Source organism: Chrysochloris asiatica, unplaced genomic scaffold (assembly GCF_000296735.1).
Source record: "Chrysochloris asiatica unplaced genomic scaffold, ChrAsi1.0 scaffold00254, whole genome shotgun sequence".
Lineage (NCBI taxonomy): Eukaryota > Metazoa > Chordata > Mammalia > Afrosoricida > Chrysochloridae > Chrysochloris > Chrysochloris asiatica.
In genome coordinates this window covers 3,797,361-3,822,310 of record NW_006408772.1, presented here as the reverse complement: position 1 = coordinate 3,822,310, position 24,950 = coordinate 3,797,361, and the positions used below count along the sequence as shown (strand labels likewise).

At 38.7% G+C, this 24,950-nt stretch overlaps 1 protein-coding gene across 2 annotated transcripts in view; it reads right to left on the bottom strand.

Moving 5' to 3' along the window:
• The window catches only part of LOC102828499 (electrogenic sodium bicarbonate cotransporter 1-like), a 522,188-nt gene that overhangs the window by 322,878 nt on the left and 174,360 nt on the right, over positions 1 to 24,950 (bottom strand). For both annotated transcript variants that reach the window (XM_006873779.1, XM_006873780.1), the window contains exon 5: positions 20,932 to 21,111. In XM_006873779.1, the coding sequence (XP_006873841.1) occupies positions 20,932 to 21,111 (180 nt within the window). The remainder of the gene's footprint in view (positions 1 to 20,931; positions 21,112 to 24,950) is intronic.

Sequence of the window (24,950 nt, the reverse complement as noted above, 5' to 3'; positions counted from 1 at the left end):
TGTATGATAAGCACTGGACTGCTAACCACAAGATAAGCAGTTCAAACCCATGAGCCACTCCTGGGAAGCCATATACAGGTTGACTGTAAGTCAGAACTGACTCTGACTGGTTGACACTTAACAACAATTTATTTATGAGAAAAACTTTATGATGAAGATGGAATTTCACCCAGATCTTATTGCATGATTTTGGAAAGGCAGCTGAGAAAGGAATTCTGGAAGGGTAGCGAGGGATCAACTAAGGCAAACAGTATCAACAAAATCACAGAGGTGGAAATCCTGATATGAGACATAAGACAAAGGACAAGTTTATCAGAATTGTTGTTGTTATGTGCTGTGGAATTGGTTCCGACTCATAGCGACCCTGTACAGGGTTTCCGAGGCTGTAAATCTTTACGGGAGCAGAAAAGCCTCATCTTTTGCCCGCTGAACCGCTGGTAGTTTCAAACTGCTGACCCTGAGGTTCACAGCCCGATTCTTAACCACTACGCAACCAGAGCTCCTTTACCAGAATAGATGGTGCCAATGTTAATTATTCAGTTTCCACCTGAAACAATGGTGGCTTGAGGAAACCTCAGAAGAGAGGTCTAGAGATCTCCTTATTTAAAAAAAAAACACAAACACTGAAAACCCCATGGAGCACAGCTCTACTCTGACACACAGGGTGTCTCCGTGAGTTGGAATTAATTAGATGGCAATTGGTTCTGTTGCTACTTATATTGAAAAGATTTTTAAAAATGAGTTTGGATAGGTGGAGCCAGCAGATTTCACACTGGTGTTATGGGTTAGGTATTGTGCTCCTAACCAAAAGGTCAGCAGTTCAAACCCACCAGCCACCCTTCAAGAGAAAAATGAAACTGCTTCTGTAAAGATCTACAGTCTCACAAGCCATAGGTTGCTATGAAGGACGACCAACAGGATGGCAATGGATTATAGTTTTGGTTGGCACACCTTAGCTATTCAATATGTGTATGTTAAATTTAATTGATGTAGTAGGTTATATGTAGCTTGGGTTTATAAATTAATGATGAAATTGTGCATCAAAGTTGATAGTTGAGAGAGAAAATACCACTTAAACACGGAGAACGACCCTCTCTTAAAAAATGTTATCTTGTAAGCATGGACAGAGGTAGGGAAATTTCCAAATAGTTGACATAGTTCAATATAATTGTCAACAATGAACATTTTGGTCAATTTACTTATGCTTTATCCACAACACTTAAATGCCTAAATGTCTGACACAGTATAAATAAAATTTTCAGAGGATAAAATTTAAGCTATAATTTCTTTGAGAAGAAATTTCTATAAACAACTTGCCTATAAGAGTGAGGAGTTCTGGTGTGGTGCTGTGGGTTAATGCGTCACACTACAAAGCCATTTGAACTTCAAGGTTGGTGGTTCAAGCTCACCAGCTGCTCCTCAGAAACCCTATACAGGGTCACTGTGGGTTGGAGTCCATTCAACGGCACTTAATAATAACAACAATAAGAGTGAAAATAGATTCGTTGAGTGCTAAGCACTGGGACCATTTTGTATTTTTCTAACAATCCTATGTTGGTAAAATTAACCTAAATTTACTACTGAGAACATGATTAACCAGAATCTGGAACCCATTAAGTGGTAGATGTTAGGAGTCAAATTCAAGCTTGTGTTACTCCAAACTCCAATGACTAAACTTCTTACTTTTTACCCATGATGCATCAATGAGAAAAAGAATATACTAGAAGGAATGCATGATTCTTACAGAGAAAAAAAATGTGGATTAGAGCTTCATTATGGGGACATTAGACATGGCCATTGTGTAATTTCTCTACTTTAACTTCAATAACATTCCCCATAAAAGTTAAGATGAAACCACCATATGATAAAGTTCCAGTCCTGCACTCCCAGTACTTGTTCATATAAGCTGAGTGATATGGGGTAAGTTAATTAACCTTGCTGAGCCCCCATATCCTCACCTGTAAAATGGAGGATAATACAATAGCCACTTGACAGGGTTGTTTGAAGGATTAAATTTGGAAATTACTTAGCTCAGGGTTGTACCTCAAAAGTATTTAATTTGTACTTATAATTTTTAATGCTGTTGAATAAAAATATATATAATCCATGCTTTATAAACCTACTTTATAGCAGAAATAATCACATAGTTATATAGTTCAGTATTCAACAGCCCCTCCTCCACTTTCCTATTACCAAGATCCTACTTGTCCTTTCAGATAGATATATCCCAGAAATCACCTCCTCCAAAATTTTCTTCTACACCACCCTTTCCAGATCAACTGGATGTTCCCATAATGTATTTGTGACTTTGTGTATGCATTTTTGGTAATTTCACTTAGAATTTCATACTACAGTGACCTATTTGTTTCCTTTTTGCACAACACATTAATTGCTCATCAAGACATATATTTTTCCAAGGGATATAGAAGTTATTAGCAAAGTTGTTAGAAGTCCAATATACTCCAAAAGCAGCCCTGAAAGAGTGAGATTCAACAAACACTAATTTAAGATGAATTAGTATTTCCCTATTAAATCATGTGAGAAAGACACCTTCCTAGAAAAGTCAAAGTTTCTCCTACTAAAATTGTTGTTGTTGTTGTTGTTGTTGTTGTTAAGTGCTGTCAATTTGGCTCCAACCCATAGTGACCCTGTATAAGGTTTCCAAGGGGCGGCTGATGAGCTTGAACTGCCGACCTTGTGGCTCAAACCAACTTTACCGTCTAGAGCACTAACCCACAGCGCCACATCAGAACTTACTAAAATTGTTGTTGTTGTTGAGTGCCATCAAGTCGATTCCGACCCATAGTGACCCTGTATAGTGTTTCCAAAGAGCAGCTGGTGAGTTTGAACCACCAACCTTACAATTCAAATGGCTTTGCAGTCTGGTGCATTTAACCCACAGTGCCACGCCAGGACTAGTAAGGTTTAATATATTAATGTGAATACTGAACCAAACCCATTGCCACTGAATTGATTCTAATGCATAGCCTATAGAAGATAGAGGAGAAATGCATCTTGGGATTGTCAGCACTGTAAATCTTTAAGGAAGCTGACTGCCACATTTTTTCCAATGGAACTGCTGGGTGGATTCAAACCACAGACCTTTTGGTTAACAGCTGAGTGCATTAGCCACTGGGACACTAATAATCTTTCAAGAAAAGGAATAACAAACAATTCAAAGCATAATCATGGTTATATGGAAGGATTATGTAATGAATTTTTGAGCCTTGGTATGGCACTGCAAGATAAGCATTGGACTGGTAATCACAGGTTGTCAGTTGAAACCCACTAGTCACTCTCAGAAACACTATACAGGATAGCTATGAGTCAGAACAAACTTGATGGCACACTACAACCTAGTGAATTTCAAAATCTTAGGGAGGGGAATTCATGCAGCTTGCTGTGCATGTCCTTTTCTCTTTTGGTTTCAAGTTTATAAACCTTGACTCTGTTGAAGGTTTAAATTTTGAAAAAGCGATGACCCTATCTTGGCTTCTTTTTCACTGTTTATAGCTCCTCAGAAGTGTGAGATTTCATCTCACATATTTTGTACATGCTATCAGGAGGGATCAATGCCTGGAGAAGGATGCCATGCTTGGTAAAGGAGATGGTCAAGAGAAAAGAATGAGCCCCTCAATGAGATGGACTGGCATAGTGGTTCATAATTAGCTCCAGCATAACAACAGCTATGAGGATGGTGCAGAACGGGGCAGTTAGTTCGGGTGTACGTAGATAGGGTCACTATGAGTTGGAATCAACTGGATGGCACCTAACAAAACAACCTAGCAATAGCACCTACACTTCATTGGTGGTGACTCTTTAAGATAAACACTAGACTGCTAACCACAAGGTCAGTGGTTCAAGTCTACCAGCTGCTCCATGGGGAAAAGATGAGGCATTCTACTCACGGAAAGATGTACAAGCTCAGAACCTTACAGAAGTAGGAATTGAAACTGACTCTATGGCACTTAACAACATTCTTTGGCAAATAATTAGTCATTGTTGTTGTTGATGTTGTTTTAAGTTATTAACTTAGCAAGTTCTTTTTATTATCCAGATCTTGAATGTTTTTCGCGTCATCTTCAAGACCTCATCTCAAGTGATCTTCCTCAAAATCTTCTGAAGGAAGAATTGCCAGCATCATTACACTCAAAAGGAAACCAAGGTTCAAATAAGAGCCATATGGAGGGAGACCTGCCAGTGCTAGACCAAACCCTTAGTCTAGTATGCTTTCCATTGTCTTACCAGGTATGGAATTTGAATTCAAGATGGTAGATCATGTAGAAAATGTGCTATTAGTGCGCTCTTTGATAGTAGAAGAAATACGTCATTAATGGTGAGTTTAGAAATCTTTATGCCTTATTCTTTCAGGCATTCTTGGGATATCCTCAACTTAGTACCCATGAGCCCAAACTTTCTACCCTCCCATTCCCACCACCACCACCATCCTTGCCCTTTCCCAGTCATTGACTTACTTAGCCATCCCACGCTGGGAGTGCGTCGCACTCGAGGGTCATCGTCCAAGGCGCAGGTTGCTAGGCAGGGCACTGAGTTCTCAAGCGGGCTGCGGGCTTTAGTGTCAGAAGCAGAAGACAGGAGGAGGAGGAGGACACATGAGCAGCCACAGCAAGGATGATAATGGAAGCAGTAATTAAGAAGAAAAAAATACTAAAGCAAATCACACAAGCGGGTTAAAGGAGAACAATGACATATTACATTGACGCATCCCTCCCATGGCCCTGCACCCTTAGATGGAACAAATCCCAGAACAGAATGAGAAATATGTAAAACAATTTACATTCAATCATTATAGTTCTGAAAGTACCAATCGATGATCCAGCTTGCATGTGTAATACACAAAACATGATTATATACAGAAAAACAAAGATTTACATAATGGACACCAATCTCAAGATGTAAGATTAAAACCATTAATAATTTTGCACCACATAAGCAGACACAGAGAGAAGTTACACACAGTTTTGTAAAGCACAGAAGGGAGCGGGAGGGTGTCACAGTAGTAAGCAGCTTTCTTGTAGCATACCCATCAGACCTTTCTATAAATCTTGTGAGCGAATGCAGAAAGCAACGTTTCACACTACCCCTTTTGAAATGTTTTTTGGATGAATATAGAACTGGCTCTGAATTTCTTTTGTCTCTTGTTTTTCAGTCCTTCAGAAACATGAAACTGGGATATAGACAAAGCAATATCTAATACAAACAGATTTAGAAATGCACATCAACTCTCATTTTCTGGTGCCCTTTATGTTTAGTTCACTATAATTTTAATATTTGGTGTGCTCATGCTTACTCAGATGATATCATAGATAGTCTTAGACCACATCATAGAAAGTAAAAAAAAAAACAAAAAACTGCAGCTTAAATAGACAGGATAGTTTTTCTAGGTATTTCTCATCAATCAGATAACACCATCAACTTCTACATGAAGAGAATTTCACTTGAGCTTCACATCATTTGTTTCACTATACTTATCAAACACCACACTTCAAGACTAATAAGAAATGAACAGCATAATTAACCTTTAAGAATGACAATGGATTAGAAATATCCATCATTAGACTACATGTAATTTGACTTGAGAGTTCTGTGTTGTTGTTGTTGTTGTTTTTGGTTGTTCCTTTAATTAACAAAATGGTAGTGGTGGTCGCGTACTGTCAAGTGGGTCCCACCTCCTAGCGAACCTGCACAGGGTATCCAAGGCTGTCAAACTTTATGGGAGCAGAAAGTTTCATCTTTCTTCTGCAGAGTGGCTGGTAGATGTAAACTGCTGAGCTTGCAGTTAGCAGCTCGACTGGTAACCAGTTACACTACCAGGTTCCTTAATAAGATAACCATTAAATATTCAAGACAATGAACATTTACAGAATAGGCAACAAGAAGGACAGTTTGGATCATCTATTCACACAAGTGTGTACACTATAAGGACTTCTGAGACCAAAGCTTATTTAGGAGGTCAACTTTTAATTGAACCATTTACAAATTAATGTAAGTCTATGGTCAAATTTGGGCATTCAGTACATTATAAAATTCAGAAACATTTTTGTTAATGTAGCTGTCTATGTTTAAAAGCTGTAAATAAAGCCAGGACTTGTGAGCAGACCATCTGTGCCAGCACCTGTTTGCGGCAAATCAGATGTCTCCTCTTCGCAATCTGAATTTGTAATTGTTTCCCATAATTGAACTTCTTTGCAAGTTTTTATTGCACTAAGGAAAATGAAAAAGGGAAATGAACCAGTTGAGATTATCCCAAAATTGCTTTTGTCAAGAGGGAAGAAACATTTAGAAATGTTATTATCATACTGACCAACTTGCACCTATTCCTACTGACAACTGAGTGACCTGCTTAAAGAGTCAGTCTTCCTGCAGGCTTAGTAAAAGGAAAGGAAAGAAGCTAGCTACCTGTCATCCACTGATCTAAGACCAAGCATGGACCTACTGAAATTCCAGATCACTGGAAACTGACAAAGTAAATCCAAAAGAGTCTTCATATTTGTTAGCTTCTGGTGAGTCCATAGCTACCCAAATTTTATCTCTGCTCCTAAATGAGTATAAAAGGTCTGCAGCTGCTTCAAAACTCAATGACTGATAAGTCTCCCCAATGTTTTCTTTTTCCTCTACCACTCTCAACATGCCAGTGTGTTGTGTGTTAGGAACTAAAGCTGAAACGCCTTTTTTTATATATACAGTCTCCACTGCTACTACATTTCATCATCATGAAGACAGTGGAAGCCAGCTTAACACACACACCAGCAAAGAGCATGGCCCCCAAAAGCAGGCATGAAAATGAAACTGCTCATAGAAAGCAGGCACTTGCATTTTAGCAAATCCTGACTGGAGCCATCTGGCTATCTACCCTCCTGAAAACTCACCACATTCATTACTTTTATTGGAAAATTCCAACATTTTGATTTGTTGGACCCTCCATGCACTCCTGTGAAGGCAGGGATATAAGCTCTGTAACCTGGTCGTGTTATCTTTTTTCTCTTCATAAATATACTCCAGATTTGACATTAAGACCAATTTTTGAAAAGCTCTTCCCAAAGCTGGAGCCAAACTTCCTATAATTATACCATGATAATGATATATTATGTATGCCTTTTCCAAATAATGCTTTCATTGTGTGTCTCCTATGCTTCTGCTATAAAATAAACAGCTTTGCTATTATCTTATGCATTCTCAATTGAGTCTCTTTTGCCTGACTTCAGGCATAAACAATTTAGAAATTGGTTTACATTATTGTGCCTTGATGAGGAAAGATATGGCTCTAAAGATTTCTGAGTGATGGCTTCCAATAGCTAGATAATAAGAAAAAAGTGTGAGAGCTTTTACTTTATTCAATAATTCATGTTTTCTCTTGACAATCAACATGTTCAAAACCAGCAATTCTAAACCTGTTCAACTGAGGTTGTCTCTACTTGAATCATGCAAATGGGCCAAAAACTTGCCAAGCAAAATTTAGTTTTAGCAATCCCATTAAGAAGAAAATAAACTGTATTAATTACTAAACAGCAGTGAACAGTTTCACAAAGACGTGGTGAAAAATACATGGAACTGTTCACTACAGATTAGCAAGTAAGCACAAGTAAACCTGTGTTTACCTTGTTTATTGGGTAATCATTCATATTTATATAGAGTAGCAAACTTGGACTCACAGATGAGTAGGAAATACTCATAGATGTTTAAAGACGTTCATTACCACTTATAGTTTTATTAACATATTATTAGTAATAAGCACACTAGGTTCCCCATTACTATATAGTTGGGCAATTTACTTTACATTTCTGTGTTTCAGCTTTTTCATTTGAAAAATGGAGGTGATGACATAGATATTAGAAATATCATTGAGAACAATACTTGGTACACAAGGGGGCTTCAAAAAACTTTGTGGAAAAAAATAGAATTAAAAGAGAGTGGAATTTTCCCACAAACTTTCTCAAGCCCCTCATGTAATAAGGTTTAATAATAAATGGGAGTTTATTATAATAGTTGTTGTTATCACTGTCATTCATGGAATAATGTTCCTTTTGCTATTATATTGAAGGGTATTGAAAAATACTGAAGACAGCAACTTTGAACTTTCAATTTAAAATTACATACTATTTTTCAGAAATTAGTTACACAAACGTGGATAAAGAAAAAAGAAAAAAAACTTATTGTCTCTTGCAATTTTACTGAAACAGGGTTTGAGTAGAATGGTGGGTCGGCTATATGCCATTGAGTCTGTTCCGACTCACAGCAGCTGTATATAGGGTTTCTGAGACAGCGAATCTTTATGGAAACAGTCTCATCTTTCTCTTGCATAGCCACTTGATGGACTTGAACTGCTAACCTTGCAGTTGGCAACCCAACGTGCCACTACATCACCAGGACAACTAAGAAGAATGAGGTATGCTTAAACATTCTTGGAAGACTTTCACTGTATTCCTTTTCTTCTTTTTGGAAGGCATGAGTAAAAAAGTCCATAGTATGCACATGTTCTGTTTCTACCTTGCCTTCTGTCTCCTCCTTTCCTTGCCTCACTTCCCCTTCCCTTTCTCCTCCTCTTCTATTTCTCTCTCACAGAGACCAGGATGTATTTCAGCTCTATACCTACTCTCCTAGCTGCTCTTAGTAGCAGATGAGGTTGGGGAATCCATGACTTTTCAGGGGCAGCTCTACCTAGGATCACAGCCTTGGAAGAAAGTTTACTGAGCAACAATAAATCAGTTTAGGTTCTTTTAAAGACACAGCTGTAAAATGGAGAAAACACTGCTCACAGGTGATAGGATATGACAAAGAAAATCATTCCACTTTCTTTCCCCTAGTATGGACCCCAACTGTGTAAGACAGACTAACAGTCATTAAAGTTTCCATGGTAACATCCTGCCTGAATATATATATATATATATCCTCAAATGGCACTGTAGGTTAAGCACTGGACTGTTAATCATGAAGTTGTTGGTTCCTGGGAAAACCAAAACAAGGTTGCCTTGAGTCGGAATCAACTTGACGGCACTGAACAACATATGAGAGGGAATAAAAAATTATCTGCACTTTGGTCATATTAAAATGCCAGTCCACCTCAACCACTGTTAAGCATGCTCATGAAAAGATTTTATCAAACAAAAGAGTCACAATGGATTATGTTGCAAATCATCTGAAAATCAGCTGTGGCTCTACCTATGAAATAATCCACGACAGACATGGATTTTGAAAAGTTTGTGCGAGAGGGATACCAAAACAACTCACAGAAGAGCATAAACAGAAGCATTTGAACATCTGCAAACAAAATTTTAACAAAATGAAGGAAGGTAAAAGTTTCTTTTTAAAAAATCGTTACTGGTGATGAGACAAGGATTCATCACTATGAGCCTGAGAGTAAACATCAGAGCATGGAAGGGAAGCATCCTCAATCACCGACAAAGAAAAAGTTCAAAAGTCAACCATTGGCTGGAAAATTCATGCTTAGTTTTCTGGGATTCTCAAGAGCCAATACTGGAATGCTTCCAGGAAAAAGGTTCAACAATCAACAATGCACACTACAATGAGATACTAACTGAAATGCTGAAGCCTCAATTTGGGATTAAACACAGAGACTGCTATTCAAGGGCATTGTGATCTTCTTGCATGGCAATGTAAGCGTACACCTCACTGCCCACACTGTCGACACTCTACAAAAACTTCATTATGAGGTGTTAAAGCATCCTCCCTATAGTTCTGATCAAAGCAGTCCTTCAAGGAGGAAGATACACCTTCAATGAAGAAGTGAAGACAGAGGTTTGTTCGTGGCTCGCAGGTCACCCATCACAGACGCTGTTCTGGCTTGTCTCATTATAAGAGCCCCTTATAAATGGAGTAGTAGGGAAACAGATGGGAGTCATAGAAAATAATACAATACAAAGTTAATAATGGTAAATTCAAGCTCTGTCCTCAGTTTTAAATCTGAAAGTCACTAAATCTGTCCCTTAAAATATTTCTTAAAATAGTTGCCTCCTACAGTTGTATGGCACTGTGGGTTAATGCACCAGACAGCAAAGTCCTTTGAACTGCAAGGTCGGTGGCTCAAGTGACCACCTGCTCCTCAGAAACCCTACATGGGGTTGCTATGGGTTGGAGCTGACTTGATGGCACTTAACAATAGTTGTATACAGAGTCCCAGTGTAGCACTGTGGGCTATTGTGCTGGACTGTAAAGTCAGTTTGAACTGCAAGGTTAGCGGTTCAAGCTCACCAGCCATTCCTTGGAAACCCTACATAGGATCACTATTAGTTGGAAATGACTCGGCAGCACTTAATAACAACAACTACACAGTTGTATACTTTTCACAAAGGTATGTCATTTACTTCTGGTTGATGTTGTTAAGCCTTAAGAATTAACTCAAGTTGGTTTCGGCTCATAGGGACCCTGTATAGGATTTCTGAGACTTTTTAAATCTTTGCAGGAGCAGAAAGTCTCATCTTTCTTCCTCAGAGCAGCTGGTGGGCTCAAACTACCAACCTCATGATTCTCCCAGTGCTTAACCTATGAAGTCACCATGCTTTCTTTGTTATTAAAAAAATAATAAATATTATATTTATCTTATGGATATTGAAAACAATGTCAAGGAAAGTAAGTAAATTGGTCAAAATCACATTGCTAGCAAGTTTCAGCTCCAGATTAGAAAGAAGGTTTGAAAAAGATGGTGTTGTGCCTTCAAGAAGATTCAAAGGTACGTCTTTAATGTCAAAAAGTAAATAGTCACAAGGGTTATCTGATATCTGTTAATCTATCTGATTAAACATGAATCTTCATTGGCGTAAAGAGCAGAACAGATTTGTAAATATGAGGAGGGAATGACCTTTAGGGAAAAATGTGATATTGTTTATCTAAAGACTTGGATATTATAAATCAGAGGAAGATGAGAATTGTGCCCAATGGGCGAATTCGAATTGTAACAATAACAATAACCGGTCGCTGTGGGTCAGAACCCACTCGACAGCACTTAACAACAATTTACCAAGAAATACTTCCATTCAAAAATCGCTTGAAACTTTACATGGATTGGCTCATTTAACCTAAGGAGAATTTGTTTATTCATCCGTGATGTACAAATAAACTGAGAAATAGAGCCCTTAACAAAACAGATGGATGTGCTGCTGGTTTCCAGAGGGAACTAATTGTATGCAGAAAGGCACCTGGGATGATGACTCTCATCTTAATGTCTCATGAGATCAATAAAGGCAAGACACAGAACTGCCTCTGTCAGAACTAGAGAAGTACGATGGTTGCCTCAAAGAAACATGAGTCTTAGAGGATTAGGGGAACACCTGCCTTGCCCAGTGATTTGAGGACTGGGTCTGAATTAAAGTGGACAAGGAAGGCTTCAAAACAGAGCAAAACAGGCAGAGACAATGGCAACAAGCCGGGATCCAAAGCCCAGACAAAAAGCGAAAATTACTAAAGGGATTGATAAAGCTACAAAATCCGATAATGGTATCAGGCAGATCTGCGTGCCAGCTTCCAGGCAGCTTCATCTAGTATTCAAGCCAAACAGTTCAGAGTCTAATCTCTATTCAGATCCCAGGTCAAGAGTTTACCCAATCCCGCTTAAATTTGAAAAGAGCCGAAAATTATTATTAATAAAAGTTTAATTTCTTCCCCTAGCTGAGTAGTTGTTGTTGTTGAGTGCCATTCAGTCAGTTCCGACCCATAGCAATCCTCTATAAGGTTTCTGAGGAGCAACTGGTGAGTTTGAATGCCGACTTGTGGTTCAAAGCAACCTTGCTATAGAGTTCTTAAACTACAGTGCCACACCAGAACTCCTGAGTAGCTAGCCACTATTTTCCTATGTCAGTTCCAACTCAGCGACCCTGCATAGGGTTTCCGAAGCTATAAATCTTTATGAGACCAGAAACCTTATCTTTCTCCAGGGAAACAGCTGGTAGTTTCAAACTGCTGACTTTGAGGTTCGCAGTCCAATTTGTAACCACTACATTACCAGAGCTCCTATGTTGTTGTTGTTAAGTGCCGTCGAGTCAGTTCCAACCCACAGCGACCCTGTATAGGGTTTCCAAGGAGCTGCTGGTGAACTTGAACCATCGACCTGCAATTCAAAGGGTTTTGCAGTCTGGCGCATTAACCCACAGCACACCAGGACTATTTGTTGTTTTTAAGTACCGTGGAGTCGGTTCCGACTCATAGCGACTTAATACAGGGTTTCTGAGGCTGTAAATCTTTACGGAAGCAGAAATCCTTGTCTTTCGGAACCGCTGGTAGTTTCGAACTGATGACCCTGAGGTTAGCAGCCCGATTCATAACCACTATGCTACCAGAGCTCCTTACACCAGGACTCAAGAGTACAATAATAAACTGTGTGCTTATGTCAAAGCAGTGTAGTGAGCCTGGCAAGTCGTTTTGAAATGAGGAATCCAGGGAGAAAGTATGAGGGGATAATGAAAAAGAGTCCTTTATCTTTTAATTCCATTTCTCCACAAACTTTTTGCAGCTCCCTTGTAAGAGGTAGAAGAAACAAGTGGTAGGAGATAAGGTCACATCTTGAATTTAAAGAAAAGGAGTGAGGGGAGAGGAAGGTGCTAAACTGTAGATAAAGCCCAAGGTTCAACCTGGAGTAGATCCTGTTGTTAAGTGCCATCTAGTTGGTTCCAACTCGCAACGACCTGTGTAGTGTTTCCAATGAGTTTGAACCACTGACCTTGTGGTCCAGCGCTTATCCTACAGTGCCATACTAGATGCAGATCCTAATTTTCCATAAATATAGGACAATTGTAAAAAACGTGGAGAAAATAAAGTGGGAGCTTACTTCCCACATCCAGAGCTGCCACTCATTCCACCTCTTCTACATGACAAAGCAGTTTAAAATCTCAGTTTCCCAGTGTGGCCAAGGGCTTCCCTGAGAGCCATTTAGCAAAGAATGACATCAACAAGTGATGAAAACAGCCTTCCTCTCCTCCCAGGGCTGAGGTGTTGGTATTCACATTTTATCCAAGAGTTTCTTCCAAATGATAAACTACAGAGAAAAGACCATCATTTGAAAATCTCACTCTTATTCAGCATGAGATTCTTCTTCCTGAATTGTGCTTAAACATATTGTATATGACTTAATAACACTGGTTGAGTGGTTACTTTGTGCCAGTCACCATTATAAACATTGTATGTATTTTAGCTGGTGTAACTCTCTTTATCTCTGTATTATAGACATCTCAACAGAGCACTAAATTGTCTTTCCAATTTTTAACTGAAAATAAACCTTTGCACAAATAAAACATGGAATCATGAAACTGAACTAGGTAAAATGAAATCCATAACCTAGCTCTGATTGGATAACCAAAGGTGTTTCTCAACAAAGGGCACCTGCACTCCCAGACCATGGCAGGAAAGGAACTGATTTTTGTGATAGTCTAAAGGAGCTCTGGTAACGTAGTGTTTACGAATCGGGCTGCGAACCATAAGGTCAGCAGTTCGAAATTACCAGCTGCTTCGCGGGAGAAAGATGAGGCTTTCTACTCCCGTAAGGATTTACACCCTCGGAAACCCTGTACAGGGTCGCTATGGGTCGGAACCGACTCGAAGGCACTTAACAACAACAACAACAACAACAGGGGGCTATAGGAGTCCTGGTGTGGCGCTGTGTATTAATGCCCTGAACTGCAAAGTCGGGTTGTAGTACAAAGTCGATGGTTCAAGCTCACCAGCTGCTCCTTGGAAACCCTATACAGGGTCACTAAGGGTCTGAACCAACTCTACAGCACTTAACAACAACAACAACCAGAGGCTATCACAAAATGAAGAGGATTGTAAAAGAAAGGGGCAAGGGTAGCTTTACTCAAATTTCCACAAAAGCAATGACCATTAAATATTCAAAGTAAGGTACTTTGGGGTTCTTAATTCAGGTCTCATTCATCTTTTGTAAGTCTTTTGCAAGACAATAAAAATCAAAAGGTCCATTGAAATGTTGTTGTTAAGTGCTTTCCAGTCCTGATTCATAGCAATCCTTTATAGGGTTTCCAGGATCCTGGAGTGTCCCGGTGGGTTAATATGCTAGACTGCAAGGTCAGTTTGAACCACAAGGTTGGCAGTTCAAGCTCACCAGCTGCTCCTCAGAAACCCTATACAGGGTTGCTATGAGTCAGAACCAACTCTACGGCACTTATCATGAATAATCCAGGGTTTCCAAGAAGTGGCTGGTGGGTTTAATTGCTAACTTTGAGACTATCTTTCTGGTGCTTTTCCTACAATGGCACACCCATTTAAACAGGAAATGATGATTTTTTTTTAATCAAACCATCCTATAAACTGTATTTTTTAGCAGAGTTATCAGATCACTATTATAAACATCTTAATAAGAGGGGATTTCAAAAAGTTCATAAAAGATGGTACATGGAGGGGATTATAATCATTGTAATGAAACAAGGTGTATGATTTGTTGAATGTAAAACTGATGATCTGCCTTGTAAACTTTCACTCAATCTACAATAAAAACTTGAAAAACAAAAAAAAGTTCATAAAAGAATGAAATTAAAACACACTGAAATGCTTCCATGAACGTTCTGAATCTCCCTTATGTTTGTTGAATGAGTTAATATCAAATTAGCATAAACTCTTATTTCACTTCCTAAGAAAAGGAAAACTAAACATGTCTTCTTACATGATTTTTTTTAAGTGCTACCAAGAAGTCGTCCCAGGATTAAAGACTATTTTTTCATAAATTAAAATGATACAGTGCAATATCTAGATGTCTTCAACCAATTCTTAGGTGAACCCACAAAACATTGCTGAGAGTCACCAGCTGTGAAGCTGTACCTTTCACAAGAACAGCAATTTCGTACGGTTCAATCTAAAACCATAACGGAAAAATAAAGAGAAGGTAAAGGGAAACCCAATACCAGAGGAAACCAACACTTCATTAATTTCTTCATGCAACACTAATTCTACACAAATGCCTCATTTAAAATACTGAGAAATTATAGCACTTGCCTAAAATTTAATACCTGACAGATACGTCCATCAGAATGCACAGATGTCTCAGATAAGTGGCAATTTCACAATAATTAACATCTTGGAAGCTAGCCTGCTTCTCTCCTGATTTACTACAAATAAAAATGTTTCTCATTTCTTTTCATAAATATTCAATTATCTTGAATGCCAAATCACACCCCAAAAGCTGAGAGTTAGTCTTTAGGCATGGACAAAGACATTGGTGTGCTGGAAAAGTTTGAAAACTATTTCTACAGAATGTATGCATGTAAATATAAACATATATTATGAATTTGTATTGATAAAAAGGACTTCAAAATAATAATAAAATGTGCAATACAATTTTATTATAGTACACAATATTGTGCAACAATACAATATACTACTATACCTTTATTGAAAATTCCATATAACTAATAATTGCTTCTTAATGGAATTCTCTTAATGATTTTTTACAAATTCATGCATTAGTAGCCACTTAATGGTTTTAAATGGTGAACAAGTTTAGTTCCAACATCAATATTGATTCATACCTTCAGGTATGTTTATGAGTAAGAAGAAAATGAAACAATGAAGACATACATCAGACTTCACCCACTCATCAATGACAGTGATGTGGATGACTCCATTGCTAAATTGAATAATAGTTTTCAAGTACTAAAAGAATATTTCCTCAATTTTTTTCAGCTGTCCATAGTTTAACAGCAATTGACAATGCACTTGTAAATTTAATCTGCGTATTATCATTTTCTCCACCACTTTTTAAAGTCTAGACACAATTAACAAAATAATCGAGCTCTCTGATTTATAGTGATTATTGATTTCTGTGGTCTAAATACTACCACTGTGGCCAATTTCAATCTATTAACTGAAGGCACTAAATGTGGAGTTGGAAAGAGCACACCAATGTAAAACATTTTTATGGAGCAGAAAATATATGTAAATAACCTTAAGTGCATATGTAAATGAATAAGGATCAGCATGATCTATGAGGTGACGTTTATAGGTGTCTCCAATGTCCAGCTTCTCCAAAGTGCTATACCACTCTATCTTCTTTAACGTCAACAACTCCTCTTCCCCTCAGAACTCTCTCTCACGTCTTTAAGTTTGATAATTAACTGCAACATTTCACAGAACTCACAGACTGTACTTAGAGTTTTTATTAGGGAAATAACAGGGTACAATTCAGGATCAGGCTCAACACAGAAGTAGCAGGAACGACTCAGGACACAGATCCTTGATCAGGTCAGCTTCATTTTACCATGTTGCTAGGCCCTGCTGGGCCTTGCTACTATTGGACTCTGCTGGGAGTTCTACTTGGGCAAGTGTTACAACGATTAGCTCCATGGGTGAGAGAGACCCAGCACAGGCATCTAACACTGGGGCCCTGGAACCTGCTATCCCACACCGCTATGACTTGCTACTGCTGCACTGTCATCTCTCACTGACTTCCGTGTTATAGATCCTCTCTCTTTCTCTCTCTCTACCCTTGTCTTCCTTTAAGCCTAGCAAGATAGGATAACTGGCCATTTCCCTCACTGGGGTTTCATACACGTTATTTGCATGGTATTGGCCTGGGTGAGCAGCTCAAACCCACCAGCTGCTCCTTGGAAATCCTATACAGGGTCACTATGAGTCAGAACTGACTCCACAGCACTGCAAAACAACAACAGCAATCTCCACAAGGAGTCCTGGTATGGCACTCTAGGAAAAGCATTGGAATGCTAACCGGAAGGTCAGTGGTTCAAACCTTACATGGAGTCGCTAGGAGCGGCAACAGACTCAATGGCACATAATAACAACATCCCCATAAGAGTGCCATGCACCTTATTTACATTATTAGCAAGCTATCCAATCAACTTGATGGGTCAAAAGCACCTCATTTGCATAGTCGAATCCAGTCATTTAGTGGGAGCTTAATGTCCACTATGTTGTTTTTGTTGTTTTGTGCCATGGAGTCGGTTCCAACTCATAGCAACCACTATATGTTTTCTAAAATAGGACATAATATGATTTAGACCTTGTGTTAACATCTGTGTTCACAGGGTACAAAGCTCCCTTTGCACTGGCCCAGGGCTGCGGTCCAGTACATGGCCCAAGCAGCTTCTGCTGCAGAAGTCTAAGCTGAGTCCTTTACCAAGCTCCCTCCATCTTCCCAGGCTATTGCCACCTTATCTAGTAAGTCAGCTCTAGGAGGGCCAATTCACCAGTGAGAACTTGCCCAGGAAGGGGACAATGCAAGCCAAGGGGGCCAAGTCCCAAAATCAGAACGGAATACCCAGGGTTTCTACCTTTTCATCAATACCCTACAGGACCACACCAGACAAAATGCAGACACTAGGCCCACTGAGTTATGAGAGCCAAGAGGAACTAGGATTGGGAGTTGGGGCTGGGCCTCCATTGCTGCAGACCAGGTGGTTTCTGGGCCATGACAGCAACCAGACAAAAGTGGGGCTCCAATCTCAAGACAAGGACCTGGCGTCCTGGCACACAGATACCTGAGTGCTCCGGGCAAGGATGCATGCAGTCGTACCCTGGCCAACTGATGTTAAGTAATACATGCTTATAATTGTAGTAAAATAAGAAAGTTATGTGCTTTGAGTATCTGTCGCCTTTGTTTTAGTGTATAATGATTTCATTGTAAGTGTATGCAATTTAATTTTTAATAATAGTAGTATTTAACAATCAGTTTGAGAAATTGATGATGATTGAGTCCTGAAAACAGATAGAGCCAACACCAGCACACTACTGAGAACTAAAAACAAATTCCCAACTTGAAGTGGTACCTCCATATATTTCGGCTATTGATTACAACATAGCAATTATAACTAAAAGAAGTACAGTGGCTCCATACGATAAGCACTGGACCTCGAGTCACAAGGTCTGTCAGTTCGAGCCTGCCAGCCACTCTGAGAAACAAGATAAGGCTTTCTGCTCCCGCACAGATTGAAACCCTTGGAAACAGAGTAGATATGAGTCAGAACCAACTCGACGGCACTCAACAACAATAACAATTATAACTAATGCTGGAAATATCACTTAGTCTGTTTGCTAGTTTGGTGGTGACAGTTGTGTGTTATGAAGTCAGTTCTGACACACAGTGACCCTGTATAAGGTTTCTAAAGCTACAAATATTTACGAGAATAAAACAGCTCATCTTTTTCCTATGGAGCAACAGGTAGATTGGAACTGCTGGCCTTGTGGTTGCCAGCCCAAACAGAACCCACTACGTGACAAGAAGAGCTCCACACTGTCTAGCTTAGGAGAGAAGATTAAAGAGACATAAGCTTATCTAAGGTTTTACATGTGGATATTAGAATCTAACTTTAGATATGTTATAAAATGAAAATTTGCTTTATTAAAATAGTAGCAAAATTACATAATTCTTTATTTTAGAAATTTATTTTAAGAACATTTCATAGTTGTTAAAGATACTAAGTAATTAAACCCTAAAATAGGAAGGTAAATGTAAAAACTTGCAGGTTCAAAATAAACATCACTAGAAAATAAAAAAAAACTTGCCATTTGATCATTTATAATTATGTATCTTGGAGGCACATGAAATTGATTGCTAGAGAATCTCTGAAAACCAGATCTTGCCTCTGGATATTTAAGAGTTGTTAGGTAACACAAAGGCCAATAATAATATGTTCTAAAAAGGCCTAATCATATTCCATGCTTCAGGGTGCAAGCTGATCAGTTGAAGAGCCGGAAAAGAACTGCCTGCCCTTTCTATTGGCTTTCTGCCCAGCAGATATAGCATTTCACAAGTGAAAAGGTAAATGACGAAAGCAATTTCAACTTTTCCTCTGAAGTACAAAGATCTACTGATAGGATTAAAGATTGAATGGCTTGGGCAATATCAACCCATTAGTTGTATTCCACATCCAAATACTTTCTCCTAAGGCACAAAATACTAGACTCCAAGAACTATCTGTTCCTAATTTCTACCCTGCTGACACTTTCATGAAAATGAAGCTCACACCACATTGGTGAAAGAAGGCATTCTAACTCTGTCATACTGGTTCTTCTCTGTGCAGGTATAGCACTATTTGAAAACAATACATTTTGTTAATAAATTTTTATATTACCACCAGCTCCATGATTAGAAAAAAAAAAAAAACTCCTACTGGATTTCATTTTTTATGAGAAAGAGGATTATCAACTAAGATATAAAGAAAATCTAGCTTTATTAGTTGCTACTACTTCAAAAATGATATGAAATATTTGTGACATCCTTTGTAACAGTCTATTTCCAACCATTAAACAGCCTTTTCTTCATAAATACAACTTTAAAAAGTAACGAGGAAACATGCAATGACCAAAACATTTACCAACAGCAATAATATTCCAGATAATGGGGGGTGGGGGTAACCATCTAATTGTACTAGAAATGTTCCAGATAAAATTTTATAATTTTATCTCTTGTGAATTTTTTATATATAAAAAGCTTTTTAAACTGTTTTTATTTATGTTTTGGTTTGCTTTGAAAGGGAAAAGAATATTTAAGGCAGTTAGATTTTCAATTTATTCTATTTAATAAGTGAAAGCATATTAAGAAACAATAATGGAATGGTTTAAAAATATACCAAAGACAGTTTGCTAATTATGAGCCCTCTCCCAACCAACCATTAATTTTAGTAAGTCAGAAAACTAAGTGAAATGCTTCAATGAGTTGGAATTCAGTTGGAATTACAATGAACTTAGTCCACCTTTTCCACTACAACATGTTTCTATAATTCTGACAATGCACCTTAAGGTATCAATTATTTTTCTTAATGTCAAAACTGATTGGAGGTGGGATGGAAGGAGACCAGATTCAACCAGCCCAGTGCTGAGGAACTCTTTTCCACAATGCCTTCATTTTCCATACTTCACGGAAATTCTACTTTCCCTTCTCAGATTTCACCCATCATGAAATACATTTTAGAATAGATATAACAATATACAAGATAAACATATTATAGAAGATGTTGGTAACTGTTGTTGTTGTTATTATGTGCCATGAAGTCGGTTCCGACTCTTAGCAGCCTGTACAGGGTTTCTGAGGCTGTAAATCTTTACAGGAGCAGAAAGCTTCATCTTTCTCCAGCAGAACAGCTGGTAATCTTGAACTGCTAACCATGAGATTAGCAGCACAATTCGATTCGTAACCACTACATTACTGTAGTAGAGTATGAACAAGACACAGAGCTTCTGTTATTCCTACATAAGAGGTTAACATCTCACTTTGAATACTCACTTTTCACCTGACCATCATTATCATACAACAAAATGCAGATTATTTCTAAATGATAATGATGACTTTTACATCGATTAAGTGATCAACTATAGGCTAGGTATCATCTTACAAACCAAAACACTGCATGATTTAAGTCTTTGGGGCATTCATTATCTTACTTGTTAAGTTCCTTGGAGTCCGTTTCAATTCACAGTGACCCTGTAAGGGTTTCTGAGGCTTTTAATCTTTTTTCAGGAGCAGAAAGTTTCATAGTTCTCCCAAATAGCAGCTGGTAGACTCAAGCCATGGACTTTGTGGTTCACAATCCAGTGCTTATTGTATGGAGCCCCTCCAAATTCTGACACACTATCAAATCTAAAGTATATTATTGCATCTGAAGTATGCAATTATCTCTAAGTTTGCGGATTCATACAGTTTGATTATTATCAAGCCACCTCAGTCCGTCAGAATAGATACCTACGTAGCAAGCAAGACATCCTAACATTTTCAGCCTATAATAATAATGACTGAAATCTTCCCACCAGGTCTGCAAACCTGCCCAATTGGGTAAACTGTGTCATTGTGAAATGGCTATGGCATATGAATTTGAGAAAAGAGGGAAGATGGAGAGCAGTAAAATAAACTTTAAAAAAAAAAAAACAAAAAAAAAACAGCGAGGAGAGACGTAGTAAAGATGAGAGTAAGAGAAAGCAGCAGCCATCAGGCCCCTGCATTACCATTATCAGGGTTGGTAAACATCCTACTTGCACTGGAGACTGTCTTCCCAATGTCAGCCAGGGATCGAAGGTTGGATTTCTTGGTTTGATGCCGGTGCTTCCGGAGCAAAGTATAGGTCACCTTATCCTTAAGGTCAGGTTTCAATAGGCCTGTCTCAATCTGATGGTCAACAATCATCTCTGATACAAAAGAAAGCAAAATAAAAACAAAATTTAGTTGCATGACTACAGGGTAGTCTTTGGCTCTCACTTCATGAATGCCATTCTCAAACTGAGTATCAACATATTATTTTCTAAATTGCCAGTTTCTCATTTTATGTAAAGCATAAAGATTCAAAGACACTGACATCAATGAAAGGGTTATAAATATTTCCACTTTAATTATATGCTTAGAGAGGCAAAATTGTCTTTTGTTAATTTTTTTCAATCCCAGTTAATAGTGAATTCACATAAATCATATTTTTCTGTAAGACAGTCAAGTCAGTAATTTGCATTTTTCAATTAAGTAAAAAAAAGGTGTAAAATTTCAAGTTTTCTAATCATAGCAAGTGTGTCAGAAATATGAGTGATATGAAAAAAACCTTGAAGAAACAAACTAAAACTAAAGTATTCAGATTGATGATTTATTCATCTATTTTTCCAATTTCTTCTAGAGTGCTATTTTGTTGTTTTTGTTATGGGCCATCCAGTTGATCCCGACCTGTATAGGGTTTCCAAGGAGCAGCTGGTGAGTTTGAACTGCTAACCTTGCAGTTCCAATTGACTTTGCAGTCAGTGTTTAAAAGAGAGCAATATCATTCCAATGTCAGTTTATGTGCATAACAATTAATCCAATAAAAGGAAGATTAAACTTCAAAACTATGTCTTAATCTTTTACAAGAAGGACGCTTATTCTAAAGCCATTACAATGCATTTCCATTAGCTATTTTAAAGCATAACCTGACCAAACTTTCCTGTAAATTTTTAATACCTTACCTTAATATGAAGAAATAAAAGTTCTATTAGTTCTTTTTGAGTAAAGTTTTAACTAAAACAGATGACTGTTTCACAGAAATTGTTTCACGCCATCACTCTAAGAGTAAGTTCTTATTCTAAAAAGAAAGTTTTTAAAAAACCCTCTTCCTCACAAGTAAAGCGTTGTAGGTCAGTCAACAGTATGTCGCTGTTGTCGTTAGGTGCCATTGAGTCAGTCTGACTTATAGCAACCCTATGCAAAACAGAACAAAACACTGCCCAATCCTGGGCCAACTTCACAATTGTTGCCACACTTGAGCCAACTGATGCTGCCACCTTGCCAATCCATCTCCGTGAGGATCTTCCTCTTTTTCTCTGACCCTCCACCTTACCAAACATGATACCTCCAGCGGCTGATTTCTGACAATATGGCCAAAGTATGAGAGACGAAGTTTGGCCATCCTGGCCTCCTAGGAGCACTCTGGCTGTACTTCTTCCAACACAGATCTGTTGGTTCTTTTGGCAGCCCATGGCACTTTCAAAATTCTCCTCCAACACAATAACCCAAAACCATCAATCCTTCTAAGGTCTTCCTTATTCACTGTGCAGCTTTCACATGCATATGAGGTTACTGAAGATAGCAACAGTTTGATATGGTTTAAATGTAGTTCGATGCATCAACATCAGCAAGCAACTATGTCCTCCTTTCAGAGCAGGGCTAAAGACATAACATCACACTATCTGCACAAGATACGAACTGACAGGATGCTACTTCACTCTAAGCAGGTAGAGCTTTTGTCTTTTGCATATAACCAGAGCAATGAATCCAATGCAAACCTTGTGTAGTACATGGATTAATCTATTCATCTAGAAAAAGTTAACTTTCCTCTTGGACAAACTTCCTCAGCACATTCAAATGGAAGAAAGAACAAAAGCTATTCTTTGTCAAACACCTGGCAAAGAGGACTGTGGTCACCAGTAGGATTAGCATATCGCTGAAGAGAAACTACAAATATTCAAGGGGTTTTGTTTAGGCAAGACTATAGCTTTCAGAAGGCCATTTTCATAGCCCTCAAGGAGCAGTCCTCACAGAGTAGAACTAGAAATGCGCAGTGTGCACAGTAAAAAGTAAAGAGATTAAATCCAGGATTCCGCAATACATGCCTTAAACAGATTCCGTAAATGCCACATAATGCAAAACTACTAGGTAGAGAGACGAGGCAAAGGAAGAATAGTTTCTCTCTTAAGAGTGTTTTTGTTTAAGAGTGGCCTTTCCCTCTGTGTGTTTTAAACTACACAAACCCCACTCAATAAAATCTCAGAGCTGATCCTATAATTACAATTACCCCTGTGTCCCACAGTAAAATAATGAGGTGCCTACTGAACACAGCCCTTTCTACATTCCCTTTAAGTTTTGTTCAGTGTGAAAAGTCCATTTTGTAGAAAAAACATGAAAGTAAATAAATAGCCCAAACATATCTTCAGAAAGTGCTATCAAACTCCTACTCTAATTCCAGGGATGCAGATGAAACTGTTGTTTAACTACCCTTTTTGGAGGGTCCTCCTCAATTATTACCATCCTTTGTAGTCTCACACCAATTCCTATGTAAGCATAGCCAGCCCTCTGCTACTAATGCCTGGAAGCCTCCAGTTAGAAGAAGTTAAAACATCTCTGTGGCGTATGCCCTTCATTAAGTTTCTTTTAAAACGGCCCACGCTATAGGCAGCTATTAAAATATAAACTACAAAACCTTTCAGATAAAAAGTGGAGGCATTCAGTGAAGGAGGATTCCTGTGCAGCCTCTGCATTGGATAAAACCTTATATAGGTGGAATCCTGAACCCCATCCAGAATCTTCTGAGGTGGGAAATCTCTAGTTCAAAGGACAAGCAGACCAGCCTGGAGTGACCAGAAGAACAGAAGATACTTTTTTATTTTTATTTTTTTACTGTTTTATTGTGAATTATGTGATAGTTCACATGGGAGAACATTAGCTTTACATTCATCCTATCTTATATCCTTGCACTTCCATAAGCATGCATGACCCTCCATGCATGACCAAACAACCAAAGGGTATATCCTGCAAGCCTGCCCCCTGGTCCTCAGCACACAGCCTGTCTCCCTCTCTGGGTCTAAAGTCCTTACTGCTCCGTCTCTCCACGTCATTGTCTCTGCCTCCATCTCTGGCATCACTGTTTCTGTGGGTAGGGTCCTGCACTCTGCTCTTCTCCCTTGATGGTCCCAGGGACTTCTGCTCCTGAACTGCAAAGTCAACCACTCCCCTCCTTTTGTTACAAAACATCTATCTTTATATTTCCAACCCTCATAATCAGTCCTGATAGCAATTATTCACTATTGAACTACAAGAGACCTATCCCCATCACCTTTCATCAGCCCCACATCAAACACATTGGATACTACTGGAGATTCTACCTTCTTCCGCGCCCTCTGGATCTAGGATCCCTCTTAAAAGCTTATAAGACAGTCACTTCTTGCCTTTGTGGCCCCTCCATTTTGGGCAGCCAATGTGCAAGTTGCCCATCCCTGTCTACCCTGTGTATGTAAGGGGTGGCAATGATCCTCGCTGTAAAGATTTGTTCCCTCTTTTGCTACTGTATCCATAGGTGTAGGTCTAGTTCATCAAATTGTATCCGATTAGTCTTTTTTTTTTCCTTTTCTTTCTTCTTCTAGTTGAGTTCTGATCATCCAGTCATTGATACCCAGTCCAATGGGTATTACATGCACATGTGGGTATTTTTATGCATATGCTCTCTCTTCTTATCTACTGCTTCACTCTCCACTATAGTCCTCTTTGGCTATGTCACTGACTCTAGGCCTAAGAGTCTCCACATCTTGCCACACTGCTGGCCTGCCTGGTCTCCACCTGGGTTCACAGGAGTCTACTGAACATTGTAGGGCTTTGCTCGTATCTTCATTGCTGTTTTTCCCTCACCTCCCCTCATTGGTGATGAACGTGGTCACCAATCAGAGAGCATGTCTGTTCTTGTATTCCCATTGAGTCTTAGTCTTGGAAGGGGGTTTGCCCCGAGGTGACCCAACCACTT